General features: G+C 39.3%; 1 protein-coding gene across 3 annotated transcripts in view; it reads right to left on the bottom strand.

Moving 5' to 3' along the window:
* The window catches only part of LOC122556823 (drebrin-like), a 213,175-nt gene that overhangs the window by 194,925 nt on the left and 1,375 nt on the right, over nucleotides 1-16,875 (bottom strand). Inside the window, exon 1 of one of the 3 annotated variants that reach the window (XM_043704032.1) lies at nucleotides 563-633. The exons of the other annotated variants lie outside the window; for them this stretch is intronic. Coding sequence (XP_043559967.1) covers nucleotides 563-618 — 56 coding nt within the window. The 5' untranslated portion in view covers nucleotides 619-633. Of the gene's footprint in view, nucleotides 1-562; nucleotides 634-16,875 lie in introns of those variants that run through there. 3 annotated transcript variants of the gene reach the window in all.

Raw genomic sequence — 16,875 nt, 5'->3', positions numbered from 1 at the left:
GGTTCTTTACCCAGAGAGTGGTGGGGGCATGGAATGAGCTGCCTGTGGGAGTGGCAGAGTCAGAATCATTGGTGACCTTTAAGCGGCAATTGGATAGGTACATGGATGGGTGCTTAAGCTAGGACAAATGTTCGGCACAACATCGTGGGCCGAAGGGCCTGTTCTGTGCTGTATTGTTCTATGTTCTATAAGATTCTTGAAATAACAAGACATAGCAGAAGGGGTCAGCATCCAGAGAAGTCCGAATATTATTAAGATCTACAGATTAGCGTGAAACTACAACTATGACATTTTTAAAAGAGAATTCATGAGTCAGAATTGTTGTTAAAATTATTGATGAGTTTTGACATTTTTATTAAGCCCAAGGAAGATTGGTCTTTGGTGAAAGTCATTTAAATTACATGGAAGCAGAAACCAGGAACCAGGGGAGAAGGTCAACCTTAACACGGGGCCAAAGGACTCTCCATTTTATAAATCATAAGCATTCCACAATCACACATGACCAAGTCAACACAGTGAGTAGGCCAATCAGCAGATACTAAGAGTCAGTGACAGAGCTTACCTGGGTAAACATTGATACAGGAACAAGCATAACTGTGCTGTCAGTTGAGATACCATTGCTGAAGAAACAGGAGTTAAAGCCTACAGAAATGAAATCATTTGGGTGGAATAAATCTCATTGTTATATGCATGCTACCAGTAACACTGCAACATCAAGAGCATGGGATAATTGAAAGTGTGCATGCAGTTCATGATGAACACTTCTCACTTTTGAGCTTACAAGCATATCTTGAACTCAATGTGCCTTCGATAACAGAATTAGTTCAACTAATTTCAAGAGAATAATGGGTTTAAATACATTGTTGACCAACTAATGAAGGGAAATCAAAAGAATCAAAAAGAAGAGGTGGAACCACTGAGATTACTGATGTTGGCATAAGATATTTTTCCATTCTGCCACAGGAAGGAAGACTGCAACTGAAGCGGAGTAATGGAAAGGCTTTCCATTCCATCACCAAAGAATCTTCAGATCGCAAAAACGGCCACATTAAGGGAATAACAATTAATTTCAGGTATCAGTTTAGTCTTGGTCCAAACATGAGCAAACCTTGAGCAAAACCAAAGATTTTCGATTCTCTACAACCAGTCTGTGAAGAACATAAACCCAGTGTGTGAAATTAAACCCTTTCTCTGCAACACAATAAAATAAAGACGACCACTGACATCATACAACATAGAACATTACAGCAGAGTACAGGCCCTTCAGTCCTAAATGCTGCGTCGACCTGTGAAAGTAATCTGATGCCTATTTAATCTACACCGTTCCATTATTATCCATATATACATCCAATGCCCATTTAATGTCAGAGAGTCTACTACTGTTACAGGTAAGGCAGTATTTGACTAGAGGTGCAATCAAAGATCCTGAGTAAAATTCAAGTAAATGGGAAACAGGACAATTACTCTGGATAAAACACATATCCAGCACAAAGGAATACAGTAGCAATTATTGGAAGTCAATCATCTCAGGCCAGGTCACTACTGTAGGAGTTGCTCAGGAAAGTGCCCAACCATCTTCAGCCGATTCATCAACAACCTTCCCTCCATTGTAGGTCAGAAGTGGGAATTCAGTTCCATTTTCAACATGTCAAATAGTGACGCAGTCTGCACCCATATGCAGCAAAACCTATATAACATTCAAGTTACATTGATAGGTGGCAGTTTTTGTCATGGAATTGCAAGCAATGGCTATCTCCAATAACTGACAATCTAAACCATTCTCCCTTAAATTCAACAGAAATACCACCACTTCATTCAGAACCAGCAATTGCCAAGAGATCATCATGCACCAGAAATTACACTGATTCAGCCACATTTTTGATTTAGTATTGTCACATACTAGAAACAGTGAAAAGTATTGTTTTGAGTACTATCCGGGCAAATCATCCCTTACGTAAGTACATCAGGGTAATAGAACAGAATGCAGAATATAGTGTTACAGCGAAGGTGCAGAGAAAGATCACCTCTAATGTATGAGAGGTCCGTTCATAAGTCTGGTAACAGCAGGTGAGAAGCTGTTCTTAAATCTGTTGATATACGTTTTCAAACTCTTGCGTCTTCTGCCTGATGAAAGAGAGTATAAGTGGGATGGGAGGGAAACTGACTGCTTCCCCCGAGGCATGAGGAACTGTGGATGGAGTTAATGGAAGGAAGACTAGTTTTCATGATGGACTGGGCTACATTCATGAATACACTGGTTGCAAGAGCAGGTAAAAGGGGGATATTCTGTGGTAATTAATTCACACCTTAACATCTCTTTCTATCAGCTAAATGGCACAATTCAAGACTGGGATGAAAAATATTCCGCAGCACCAAACAACTACTCTCCACCCCACTTCCCCAGATAAGTACAGTTCCTACAACACTTCAGCAACTCAACATTACAGAGAACAAAGCAACCCACTTGGTTGGCATCTCATCCACCATCAGTGCACTATGACTGTAACACATACAATCTACAAGATTAATTAACAGCATCTCCACAACCCGCTATCTCTATTGCCTTGGAGTGTGCAGCAGATGCATGGGGCACCATAAAATGCAAATTCCTCTTATTTAGTCACATAGCATTCTGTCCTGGAAATGCATCACCTGTACTTCACGGTCACTGGATCAATGGGTCAGAACTTCCCTTATAATCACACTCAGAGTACATTCACTACATGGACAGGAGCAGTCCAAAAAGGAAGCTGGTCACCCTAGCAATTAGAGAGATGGTCAGTAAATACAGGTCTTGCCCCAAATATCTCATGATTAAAATGAAAGTTTGCAGATTGCCAGACCATTTTATAAAGCCAAGGATTATGCAAGAAGAGTTCCAGAACTGGTATAAAGAGAAAGGCTAGGCTGTTTTTCACTGGAGTATAGGAGGTTGAGAGGTGACCTGAAAAAAGTTTGAAAAACAAAGGAAATAGATAGAGTTAATGATAGTTGTCTTTTCCCTAGGATGGGGGATTTCAAGACTAGGGGACACATTTTTAAGCTGAGATGAGAGATTTAAAAAAGATGAGGCAATTTTCTATTTTACACAAAGGGTGGTTAGTGTATGGAATGACTTGCTGAGAAAGTGGTTGATGAAGGTTCAATTACAATGATTAACAGACATTTGGATAAGTACATTATTAGGAAAGGTTTGGAGGGATATGGGCCAGGAGCAGGTAGGTGGGGCTAGTTTAGTTTGGGATTATGTTCGGTATGGATTGGTTGGACCGAAGGGTCTGTTGCTATGCTGTATAATTCCATGACACTATTCAAGGAGCAACATCATTTTGTGAGCCACATAGAACTAAGTGCCACATCAATTCTCGGTAACACTATGTTAGCTGCTCACAGTTGTTTAGCAATATGACTGTTACAAGTGTCAGGAGTCTCCAGGGTTCTTGAAATACTATAAACGAATTTTTTTAAAAAAAGAATTTATACAGACTGTGCTTCACAACCAATGAATTAATTTTGAAGTGTGCATCAATTTATCATATTCAACTTTGCCATCACTGAAATAAATAAATTTCATCTGCAAAAAGAAACAAAGCTCCAAAGATTTTGTAACAGAAGCCCCAGATAAAAAAAACAAATTTGTAACGACAGAAAACCATCGAGCTGCGAGCTGCCATTATGCACAGATGGAGCACTTCCTTACACATGGAGCATCACACAAACGTGAGAGATTTATTTATAGCCTTCATGACCTGTGCTGGGGATAATCACAATCCAATTCTTGGAATGCATCCCACATTTACATAAACATTAATATTTGGAAATAAAATATGATGTTAAATGGCAGACAGATGATATTGCACTCTAATGAAATTAAAACAACCTCACTCGAATGGAGGAAAACACTGAAAGAAATTGCATGATTAAAAGGCGGATAACAGATCATTTTAGCTCCTTCACCAAGAATGACCTTACAGTCCCTGCACTAACATCTAATCGCGAGTGAGTTGCCTTCACAAATCTAGTCATATGTTGATCACCCAAAGTCTGTTGCTGGAGGCTCATGGACAGTATTTCTGATCTGCTGTCAATTAAAACCCTTAAGAAGCCAACTAATGTTGGTAGAAGGACAAGGATATTCATGCAGGATTGCTTATGCGCTGGGAGGAGGGATCCCTCCTGCAAAGACTCTCAGTGGCTGATCAAGGATCACAGCATTGGGAAAGGTCAGCAGCAGCCCACTGCCTTTGTCGCTGACCACCTTCAGCCCACTTCCCTTGCAATTCCCCCCCAACACCATCCACCTGTGGCCTGGGATCCAGTGATGACTCCAGATCTTGGGTAGATGTCTCACAGGCAGCAGACCACAGGAGCCATGGAGAGGGCAGTCAATGTGCAGTTAATTGTCTGAATTAAAATTAGTTCTGCATGCTGTCCTTAAAAGGAGGAGACATGGGAGTCTCACCAACACTCCAGCTAGTTGGAAACATGCCCATTGCCTCGAGTAAGTATTGTTGAGTGTGGTGCTGGAAAAGCACAGTAGGTCAGGCAGCATCCGACAAGCAGGAGAATCGATGTTTCGGGCAAGAGCCCTTCATCAGGGATGATTAAGCAAATACTGCCCAGTTTTACTTTCTCCTCAGTTGTTCTGCTTTAACTGCAAATACAAACAGTGCTGCATTAAGTTACATGTGAACCAAATACATTAGTTGCAGCAGGGAGCTAAGCTTGTGCATGCGTGGATTTATTTTAGACTCAGGCAGCGATCAGTCTGTCATGCAAATACAGCCTGTCCTAGCATAATCACAGGTAAGCATGTAGACCTGCCATATTAACAAGAATAATCATACAACTAACTCACCTGCTCGCAGTACTCCCAATGGTAACAAGCCAAACAATTTAAAACCCTTTTCCTGAGGAAGGTGAAAGCAGTTGACAACAGCCAGATGGATGCAGCTCCAAAATGATACCATCCAGAACAAAGCAGTTCACTTGATTGGTGGGTGGAGGGAGAGAATATGGAACCAACATTCAGTAATACCTTGTGTACCATCTATAAGATGCACTACAGAAATTCACCAAACATCCTCAGACAGCACCTTCCAAATCCACAACCATCTAGACGGACAAGGGCAGCAGATATATAGAAACACTACCTCCTGCAAGTTCCCCTCCAAGCCACTCACCGTCCTGAATTGGTAACATATTACCATTCTTTCGGTGTCGTTCGGTCAAAATCCTGGAATCCCTAAGGGCATTGTGGGTGAGCTGCAGCAGTTTAAGAAGGCAGCTCACCACCACCTTCTCCAAGGCAACTAGGAACAGCTAATAAATGCTGGACAGTGAGTGATCTCCACATCCCATGAATTGAATAAGAGATGCATATTGTCACTGCCCTCCCAAGTAAAAGATTAAAAACAGCCTCTCAGGATGGGATTTTCACACAAGCAGTGAGAGGTGGCACAGAAGTGTTTATTTCCTACTCTCTTCTAAAAGCCATACAGAACATATGAACTTACAAAATTAGAAAACAGGAGACCATTTGGCCCCTTGAGCTTGCACTGCTATTCAACAAGATCCTAGCTGAATTTCCAATTCCATTTTCCAATCTATCATCCTGCTTAACAAAAACTATGTTAAAAATTACACAACACCAAGTTATAGTCCAACAGTTCTTTTGGAAATACAAGCTTTCAGAGCGCTGCTCCCTCATCAGGTAGTACTCCAAAAGCTTGTACTTCCAAATTAACCTGTTGGACTATAACCTGGTGTTATGTGATTTTTAGTTTGGTCCACCCCAGTCCAACACCAGCATCTTCATGTCATGCCTTAAAAAAATAATGAATAACCTCACCTCGAACCACGTCTGAGGCAGAGTTCCAAACTCACACAGTCCTTTCCTAGAAAGGTAATTCACCTTCTCTCTGTACAGAAAGGGTGGCCCCTGATTTAAAAAGTGGGCCTTAATTCAGAATTGACCAACGAGAAGAAACAATACCACTTGACATCATTCCATGACTGGACAACATTTGATAAGTAATAAGTGGCAAAATACTCTGGATGCTGGAATTCTGAAACTAACACAGAAACTGCTGGGGAAAGAAACAGAAATAGATACATTTCAGGTCCTAAGATTATCCTTCAGAACCCTGAAGATTGCCTTTGAATTGAAGTTTAACATATGAAATAGCCACAAACAAAAACATGAACTTAAGAGCTTTTAGTCATATCATCAAACAGGGATAGAAAATAATGAGCCTGGACAATTTTCAGAAAATAAATAAAAATTACCACACTGCTTTGCTGCAGAGTGAACACAAAGCATATCACAACATTCGCAGCATCCAGGTGTAATTGAACTCTGTTTAAATCCATTCCAGAGCCTGTATTAATTACAGCAGAATTCAACAAGGCCTTCCAGAAAACATCAGTAGTAACCCTGGGCCAAGAGACTAGGGTTCAAGTCCCACCTGCTTCAGAGGTGTGTCATAACAACTCTGAACAGGTTGATTAGAAAATCCAAATGACGAAATAAGGACTGGACTCTGTCGTAGTGGTAGTGTTCCTACCTTTGAGTCAGGAGGCCAGGGTTCAATCCCACCAGCCCTGGGTGTGTGTCATCACTTGCCTGAACAGATTGATTAAAAAGCAAGGTACGGTTTAAGGTTAAATAGTGGCAAAGAAACAATTGAGGAAAAACTTAAAATATTACATACAGCAGGGTGGTAGGGGATGAAATAATTTGGTGTGAAGTTGAAAGGGCAAAGGTAGACCTTTTGCTGAGTAAACTTGAGCTGGAATTAACAAAGTTGATGGAAAAGTGGATTTTGTAAACTAGTACAAAAATAATAATTTAAACTGTACAGTAGATATGTAAAAACAAGAAAACCATACAGATAGGGCAAAGCTGAAATGGCTCTTCAAGTTAAACTGCAACAGAAGGACAAGAGTTTAAGTTAGCGGAAGGCAAATGTCAGAAGTCCAAGATCTCAAAGTGCAGGAAGGGATTGTTACAAATATGAAATTTGTACGATTATTGCATATTGGGACTGTTTCGTTTGGGCAAAATGGAGATATTATGGGACCCATTCTAAATCTTACCTACCAATCTTCTTTGTTAAAAGTTAAAGGGGACTTAGGTTGTTTTATGCAGAAAAATGTGCAAGATATTCATACCAATTAACAATGAGCCAATCAACTATGCTGACTGCGGTTAAACTGTTAGATTTCCAAATCCCAGCTGAGGATTGTTAGAAATGTTAGTTTAAAGTGTGGCCATTTGTAAAATTTGTCTTTTCCTTCTAGTATAGAATAGATTTGGAGATCTAGCATTTCTACCTAGATACTAGGCCCATGTGATTTGCATTGATTTAGAATGTGAATGGTTTTAAGAGGAAGGGTCCATTGGCAGCCATTGAAAGATCAATTCACAGGTTTTCCCTAAAATGTCACTTAACCTCTGATCAGATCATTTGGCAAGATTCCAGCAGGTAGCAGAAGAGAAAGCGATAGAGAAACTAAGTACCTTTAGTTATATGATTGACCACATGGATGGGTGGGAGCTAGAGTTCAGTTGAAAAGAACAGCTTAGTGAAAATTTTTTGAAAGTGGGATAATTGGCCTAGCTTTGGTTAGAGGGAACCTCCAATTTATAGTTAAAACCAATTGGGGAGTAGGAAATATTTGCCCAGAAATCAAAATTAAAGTGGAGTTGAGAATACTTTGGACAAGTTTCTGATAATTAAGTGTTTACTTAAGGGATAAAGGGAATAACATGAGAGATTTTAGGTAGTTTTAAATGTTAAGTAGCAGATCTTTCCATGGGTTAGAATATGTTAACTACTGAAACAGTATTTAATCAGTGTTGCTTATAGTTACTTTTTTAAATAGGAAAAGTTGAAATTCTTTTCTGTGATCCTTGCAGTCGTTCACTATAAATTTGAAAACCTTATCAAAAATATCAGTCTCTTTGGGGATGATAACAATTCTTGAAGAGCAAGAACATCAAAAGAAAGTGAAATTATTTAAAAATATAGATGGTATGATAGGGTTGGGAACTTTCTGAATAGTGGAACTAAGACACCTGTGTTTATCTTATAAATAAATAGTTTGCATCTCATGAACACCCACCAAAAATAAGGCAAAGTAATCAATGAAACATTGCTGTCTCATCCCAATAATTTCTACTGGACCAACTGAGATTTGAAGCGAGATATAAAATTATCAACATCAGGACCAAGAATATCTGCTGACAAGCTATTGCATAGACCCAATGCAAACAGTGGTAATGGTGAAAGGGAAAACAAAGGGCAGCAACAAGGAGTGCCAGTGAGCTCCACCTTCCAGATTAGGACAAGCTGAATACCTTGCTTTTCTGCATCCTGGAATGATGAACAAACATGAACATACTTCTCTTCAATTTGTACAGGAACATTCAAAACAGGAGTGAGTTATTCATTTTATTTAGTGATGGAAAGTAAAAGAAATGGAAACCAATTTGCCTCTATGTATTGTCACAATTTGAAAGTACAAAATGCCTTCTGTTATAAAGAATTTTTTCATCAGCAGGACAAACACCCAATCTCACATCTGTACACTCTAAAATAACAGTATGTTATCATCCTCCTCACATTCTCATCTAGATCACTTATATAGATCACAAACAATAAAGGGAGCCAGCACTGATCCATTTGGTACACCAGTGGACACTGGGTTCCAGTCACACAAACAGCCCTTTACCACCACTTTCTATCTCCTACCATGTGCTTTTACCTTATTTATCAGTCTCCCGTGTGGGATCTCTTCAAAGGCCTTTCTGAAATCCAAAATTACAAAAGTTCCCTCATCTACACACCTGATCATTTCCTTGAAAAATTCAGTCAAATTTGTTTTCATGAACCTCCCTCTAACAAAACTATGCTGACTATCCCTGATCAAACTTTTCCTTCCATCTTCCAGTCCTCTGGCACCTCCCTTTTGGCCACACAGGAATTCAAAATTGCCCCTGTAATTTCTTCCCTTGTCTCCCACAGCACTTGGGATACAACACAGCCGGACCTGGGGATTATCCACTTGGAAGCCAAAACCTGCAAAACCGCTTCACTCCCCATGTCAATCTGCTCAATAACCTCAGTCGCCCTTTCCAAAGTCTGTACCTATATCCTCCTTCGCCAAAGTGAAGGCAGATGTGAAATACAGTTTTAATACCCTACCATTGTCCTCCAGCTCCACACACACACACTGTCCCGACCTTGGTCCATAATGGGCCCTACACTTTCCCTGGTTATGCTCTTCCCCTTGATATACTTATAGCATAACTTGGGATTTTACCTAATTTTACCTATTAGTGTCTTTTCTTTTCCCCCCAATGTCTTTCTCTTTGCTGCCTGAATTGATTTGCTAAAGTCCCTTGTGCATTCTGTATCCCAAGAGGACCTTTGCACCCTCTGTACCTCTCTTCTCCTCCTTATCCAGTCGTGAAAATTATTAAATATCCAGGGTTCTCAGGGCTTGCTGCTCCTACATTTAACCCTAAGGGGAACATGTTGGACCTATACTCTCCCCATTTCCTTTTTGATCATCATCAGTCCCTTGAAGTAGCCATGATGACTCTGCTCTATTTTAACCATGCATTTCCAAGTACTCCATAGCCTTGTTCTTAATAATGGATTCTAAACTCTTAAACGACCAAGGTCAGGCTAGCTGGCTTATAGTTTCCTGTCTTCTGCCTAGCTCCCTTAAACAAGGGTGTTACATTAGCCATTTTCTAGTCCTCTAGGACCCTCCCCGATTCCAGTGATTCCTGAAAGATTACAAAGGCCTCTACAATCTCTGGGGTGTGGTCCATCTGATCTGGGTAATTTATCCATCTTGACCTTTCAGCTTCCCCAGCACCTTCTTTTTAATGATGACCACGACACTCACTTCTGCTCTTGATACAATGTACTTATTCAGTTTCTCTTTCTTTGTTCCCTATTACTACTTCTCAAGACTCATTTTCCAGCAGTCCAACATCCACTCTTGCCTCTCTCTTACCTTTTAGATATCTAAAACATTTTTGCAATCTTCTTTTAAATTACTCTCATATTTCATGTTCAAACGGTTAGTGCTGAAGGAGCCTCAGCCGTTGTTGTTCTCCTAGATCCCTCTGTCTGCCTCACTGATAGTCACACCCTCCTGTCCCTGACCAATGACTGAATTCAAGGTAGTTAATCTAACAAGTATGATTGCCTCCTGAAACACAACGTCCAGGTAACTCTCCCCTTCCCAGATCTGTCAGTGTTTGATGCCCAGAATCCAGCTCAGTAACTCTGAGCCAGAGTTCCTCACATTGGGAAAAAAACCTGAAACTATAAACCAATAAAAAACAAACAAAAAGCACCTCATCCTCTGTGCATCAAATTCCCACAATGTCTCCAAAGTCCCCGAGCTATTTACTCACTCAGGCTGGGTCTGACACTGGATGGGATCTCTCCTTTTGGCTGTGTGAAGCTTATTGATCATGTGTTTTCAACAGGCCTGCTCTTAAATAGACCTGGGATGACTCATATTGGTTAACCTTCAAGAGTAATTAATACCTAATACCTATTAAAGATCTATTCAGGTTTCTCAGTCAGCTGCCTTATTAACCTTTACACTTGATTACTGAATTTTAAATTTTTAAAATGGAGAAAAAAAACAGATAAACCAATTCTATTTCCACGCTACCTCCAAATTCCCTGAACTATATACAGAGGAACCTCAAATGATCTGAATATCAACTATCCGAATATCGGATTATCCAAAGGACATCTCAAGGTTCGAGGGGGCGCGGATGGGGGTTGGATGGTGGGTGGGGGTGGATGGGGGAACGGTGCGATTGGGGGCTCACACGCGGTGTGCTGCCGCCTAGTCTCTTGTACGGGGAGCGGACTTCACAGAAAACTCCGAGCCCCAGAGGAAATCAATTAACTGAATAATCAATTATCCGAGTGAAACAGTGCCTGCCCATCTCATTCAGATAATCAAGATTCCTCTGTACTCACTCGGGCTGTGTCTCAGTCTGGATGTGACCCCTCCTTCCTGACTGTTCAAAGCTTTCAAAATGTAATTTGTTAAATAAATAATTATTTACCGATATCCTCAATTACTGCTCTCAGGATTGTACTTAGCATCCAGCACGCTATCAGCAACTGTAGCCTTTGCTCTGCCATTTAATAGGACAATGTAACAGAGTCATAGAGATATACAAAACAGAAACATAACCTTCAGTCCAACTTGTCCATGCCGACTAGATACCCCATATAAATCTGCTCCCATTTGTCAGCATTTTGCCCATATCACTCTAAATCCTTCCAGTTCATATACTCATCCAAATGCCTTTTAAAAAAATGCTGTAGCAGCCTCCACAACTTCACCTTTTATGGACTTTTGTACAAAACGTTGATTCGCCTGCTTCTCAGAAGCTGCCTGACCTGCTGGGCTTTTCCAGCACGACACTCTCGATACTGATCTCCAGCGTCTGCAGTTCTCACTTTCTCCCAGTTGGAGATAGAGCACTAGTTTGCAAGACAGAAGGGTAAAGGCTGGATTTCTTTGAGTTGGGTGACAGTACATGAGGAGAAAGACTTGCTTATAATGGTGTCTCTTAGCAGATAGATTACAAATGGAGAACTGGTTGGTAACATTATTTTTCATGTCAAAACATCACATACGCAAAAGAAATAAGCAATTATCCCCTATTTATTCTAAGTGAATCTCTAATTTAAAATTAATTGAGCTTTAGTATAGACATAGGTTTACTTACTGGAGTCCTGGAATAAAAGGTCTTGCCTTTTATTCAGAGGCAAATGATCAAAGACCAAAGGAGAAGCTTATTTCATTGTGACCAGAGAGCTAAATGAGAATGTTCACTTCCTGGAAAGGAAATCACTTCAAACTTTGAGAAAATTCATCAGTTCTGTGTTCTCAAATAAAATGCAGAACAGGCTTTGTAAAGAAAACATCATTGATGTTCAGTCATGAAAATGACTGGTCTCTCTACTTCTTAGCAATACTACATTTCTACAGTCACAACAGCCTACACGATTTTGTCAAACCACTCTTAGGGAGATAGTGGTTAAACAGTTATATAGCAGCTTGTGTGAATGAGGAACAGCAACAAATAAACCTTACAATATTTATTTATTAGGGTAAGCTGCCAGATAATATACAAACTGGAAATTTCTGCACACACTCCAAAATAATAGATCATTTGTGTTTTACTAGCTGTCGCCAAAATGTGATTACTTCTCCAGATCTCCCCACATACCTCATCCCACTCAGTGTTCAGGTAACAGCAAGTGACATTAGCATTACCACAACAAATATGAACATCTAACATACTCCCAGAATCAACAGCAGAAACAAATCAGATGGATGGAAGGTATTTCAGCTTGTTCATTGCAAGATCACTTGTAATTTTTCTAAGAAATGCAGAGCATCACAGACAAAACTAGTCGAGTTGAAGTCACATGCTCTACAAAGCAGACATTGACAATAATTGACAGAAATGAAGAATAAAAAACACAAGACCTGCAGAACAATCAAACACAAATGATCAGTGCACAGCATCTCTAAAGACGTAGGCAGGACCTTCCTTTCACTGAAGAGCAGTATAGGGATATATAACCAGCATAGTTTAAATGGCCTGTTTCTGTGTTACACTGTACACAATTTTAAGGAATGAATCACAGATCTTCCAAAATTTAAGTGAATGTCATGAAGTAGAATCTAAAAAACATGAAATCAAAGTTAATGGGAGAGATTTTAAAAAGTGGATAAGAGAAAGACAGGAAAAAAAAAGCAGGAAGAGAGTATAAATTAAATAAATTAGGAACAGGGTATACCATTCAGCTCTTCAAGTCTGTTTCCTATTAAAGAAGAATATGGATAATTGGCATTCCAACTCCATCCACTTGCCTTAGTCACATATTAAAGTTACTGATTGGAATTGCATCTGCTGCTTTTTGGGGGAAGAGGACTATACATCTACTGTGCTTCATGTGAAAACTTCCTAATTTCTGTTCTGTATGGGCAGGCTCAGATTTTAAGGTTCTGTTCCTTTCTCCTAGACTTGCCCAGCAGATGAAACATTTCTTTCTATCTAACTTATTGATGCCTGTCAATGTCCTAAAGGTTTCAAACATATCATCCCTGAACTTTTAACATTCCAGAAAATACAAGTGTAGTTCATAACATCTCCCTTCATAAATGTAATGCTTGGAATCTTGGTAACTTTCCGGTGACTATGTGCTGTGTTCTTTTCAAGGTCAATACTTCCTTCCTAAAGGTGTAATGTACAGAACTGTGCACAATACTCCAGATGTTGTTTCACCAGAGCTTATAAAAAAATTTTCTTTTATATTTTAGTTCCCTTATTGTAGTTGTACTCATTTCTTTTAATTAATTTGTGCTTATCTATGATTTATTGATCAACGTAACTGTTAGTGTTCACTCCAAAATTAGAGGGAGATGGGGTAAGACATAAAAGGGACCTAAAGGGCAGCTTCTTCACTCACAAGGAGGTGGATGTATGGAATGAGCTGCCAGAGGAAATGGTGGAGGTTGGTACAATTACAAAATTTACGAGGCATCTGGATGGTATGAACAGAAAGGGATTAGAGGGATATGGACCAAATGCTGGCAAATGGGACTAGATTAATTTAGGATTTCTGGTTGGCATGGATGGGTTGGACTGAAGTGTCCGTTTCTGTGCTGTGTATCTCCACGACTCTTTTCACATGATGACCTAAATCTCTTTTTACCATTTACATAATACTCAAATCTATCTATCTTCAGACAAAAAAAAGGTGATGTCTTCACACTTACGTGCATCGAAATGCACCTGTTTTGCCCATTCACTTACCAATGTCTCTTTGTAATATTATGCTGTCTACACTACTGACAATACCACTGATTACTGTGTCAAAAGTATTGTGTTATTTAGGCTTGGAACAAATATAACTATTCTAGCTAGTTGAAAACCTTAAACCTTAAGACATCACTAATTACTTCCCTCCAATTTGAGTACATACTTATTAACCCTAGTATCTATCTTTGCCTCCTAAGTAACCTTTTTAACCAGGTTAATAACTTATGTTAAATCCATAAGTTTTAATTTTAACCAACAATCGCCAATGATGGACCAGAAGTCTACAAACTGCATCCGTTGCTGCAGTTCCTTAGAGCGATAGGGTTCTACAGCATGAAAACAGACCCTTTGGTTCAACTTATCCATGTCGACCAGATATCCTAAATTAATCTAGTCCCATTTGTAATTCCTCAATAAGTTTAATTAAACTCATTAAATTTCATCTACCCTTTACAAATCTATATTCACACTTTCTAATCAGTTCTAAATTTCTTGAAGTTGCTTCATCACTCTGTCCTTAATTACAGATTTCAGTGATCTCCCTGTAACCAATGTTGGACTAACAATTCTCTAGCATTCTGGTTTACTTCTTACAGATTTCTTAATCAGTGGAGTTGCATTTTGAATTTTCTAATCTAAAAGGGGAATTGCTGAATCATGCACATCGATGGCTGAAACAGCTACAATTCTCTCATATTTCCTTTGACAGAAACCATCAGGTCTTGGGGATTTATTAGTCTTTCAAACCATTACCTTGACTATGTTTTGTGTGTTTGTTATTTTATTCACTTCCAATTCCTGTTTCATCATTATCTGGGAAGCTAGGACTTTGAAAAAGTACGTCATTTAGCCTTTTGCACTGCAACACCAATCATGGTTAATCTCATTGTGGTCCCATCACCATTTCCCTGTCCATACCCTCTAACCTTTCATTCCTTTATCTATTTAACTCAGCCTTGAATAAATTTAAAGACCTGATCTTCGCTACCTTCTGTAAAAAAGAGAATTCCAAAAACAAACAATAAACAAACAAAATGTTTCTTCTAATATAATTGTAAAGTTACTAATTTGGATGTAATTTACAAATTTGGTTTTTTTTGCAGAATTTGCTTTGTCTTTTTTGCTGTTTCTTTTCCCCCAATCCCCTGAAATCTATACTATTCTTTGTGCATTTGGATGCTTTTTCCTTTAGTTTTATATTATATCAACTTTCTTTTTGTGGAGTTCCCTTTCCTTAGTTATCTAACACTGTTCCTGCATTAAGTTAAATCATTATTGAACATCATTTCTGATTTGTAGTTTTACTTGGTAACTGATTGGATCACCTTGCTATTGTCACTCTCTTTCTCAACCTTCTGAAGTGAGCCTTGTAAAGACCTAGAAGCACAATAAAAATATCATGTTATAAGCTTGCTTTTTAAATCTAATGTTAAATCTGACCATATTATGAACTGTTATCTGTGATCCCATTCTGATAGATTATTAACTACATCTGATTCATTCTTCATGTTGTGCTCTGCTCTTAGTTCTGGAACATTTTGGTCCAGGTGGTTAAACTGAATGTACTAAAGAAATTCATTAGGAGAAAGTGAGGCCTGCAGATGCTGGAGATCAGAGTTGAGAGTGTGGTACTGGAAAAGCAGGTCAGGCAGCATCCGAGGAGCAGGAGAATCGACATTTAGGGCATAAGCCCTTTATCAGCCCTTCCTGATTAGATTAGATTCCCTACAGTGTGGAAACAGGCCATTTGGCCTAACAGGTCCACACTGACCCTCCAAAGAGTATCCCATCCAGACCCATTCCCCTCCCCTACCCTCCACTTACTCCTGACTAATGCACCTAGCACTACGGGCAATTTAGCATGGCCAATTCACCTGATCTGCACATCTTTGGACTGTAGGATGAAACCCACGCAGACACAGGGAGAACGTGCAAACTCCACAGACAGTGGCCCTAGATGGGAATCGAACCCTGGCGCTGTGAGGCTGCAGTGCTAACCAGTGAGCCACTGCGACACCTGTAATGAAAGCTTATTCCTGAAATGTTGATTCTCCTGCTCCTTGGATGCTGCCTGATTGGCTGTGCTTTTCCAACACCACACTCTCGACTCAAGAAATTCATTGCCTTTTCTGATTTGAGCTACTTTACTCTTCTCAATTTATGAAGAATTGAAATCTACCATTAAAACTGTGTTTCAGCTCTGAACATTTTTAATCTCTGAATCACAACATTCTGTTATTTCATTACTGCAATCAGTCTGTAGAATGAGAAAGACGAATTGGAAAGTGACAATAGAAAAATGGAAGCAAATTGAATTCAAGCAAAAGTGGAAATAAAAGAGCAGAAAAGAGCATGTGTGAACAAGAGAAAGGGATTGAAAGTGACAGACATAGCATGATAGGAGGAGGCCATGTAGCCTTTGAAATCCATTCTGCTACTTAATGATCTGAGGCCTCTCTCTCTATACCCAGGTTCCCCCAACCCTTAATACTTTCAGTTTACTGAAATCTATCAGTTACAGATTTAAATTCAACATCTGCCATTTACAAAGAGTTCCAAACTTCTACTACCCTTTGTATCAAAGTACTTCCTAATTTCACTCCTGTAAGTCTGACCCCCATTTTCTTCTTGACTTCCCAAATAGTGGAAAGAGTTACTTTCTAACCATTCCATCTATGCCCCTTAACATCTAGAAAATGTCAATTAAATCACTTTTCTAAATTCCAGGAAATACAATTTTAATTTGTGTCATCTATTCTTTAAAATGCAACCTATATAGTCCAGGTATCATTCTGTTAAACTTGTGATGCACTTGCTTCATGGCCAATATCATTCTGAAGCATTGGTGTCTGGAACTGCTTGCAATATACCTGAGATGGTGCAACCAGGACTGAGAATTCTTGTCTCTGTGTTTAAAGGACTTCAGTATTATTCTATATCTGCTCATGCCAGTTTAATGACAGATCAAAAATGAGAAAAAGTAATAG

This window comes from Chiloscyllium plagiosum, chromosome 14 (genome assembly GCF_004010195.1).
Source record: "Chiloscyllium plagiosum isolate BGI_BamShark_2017 chromosome 14, ASM401019v2, whole genome shotgun sequence".
NCBI classification, from domain to species: domain Eukaryota; kingdom Metazoa; phylum Chordata; class Chondrichthyes; order Orectolobiformes; family Hemiscylliidae; genus Chiloscyllium; species Chiloscyllium plagiosum.
Note: the sequence above shows the minus strand (reverse complement) of the source record. Positions and strands in the feature narration are given on the sequence as shown.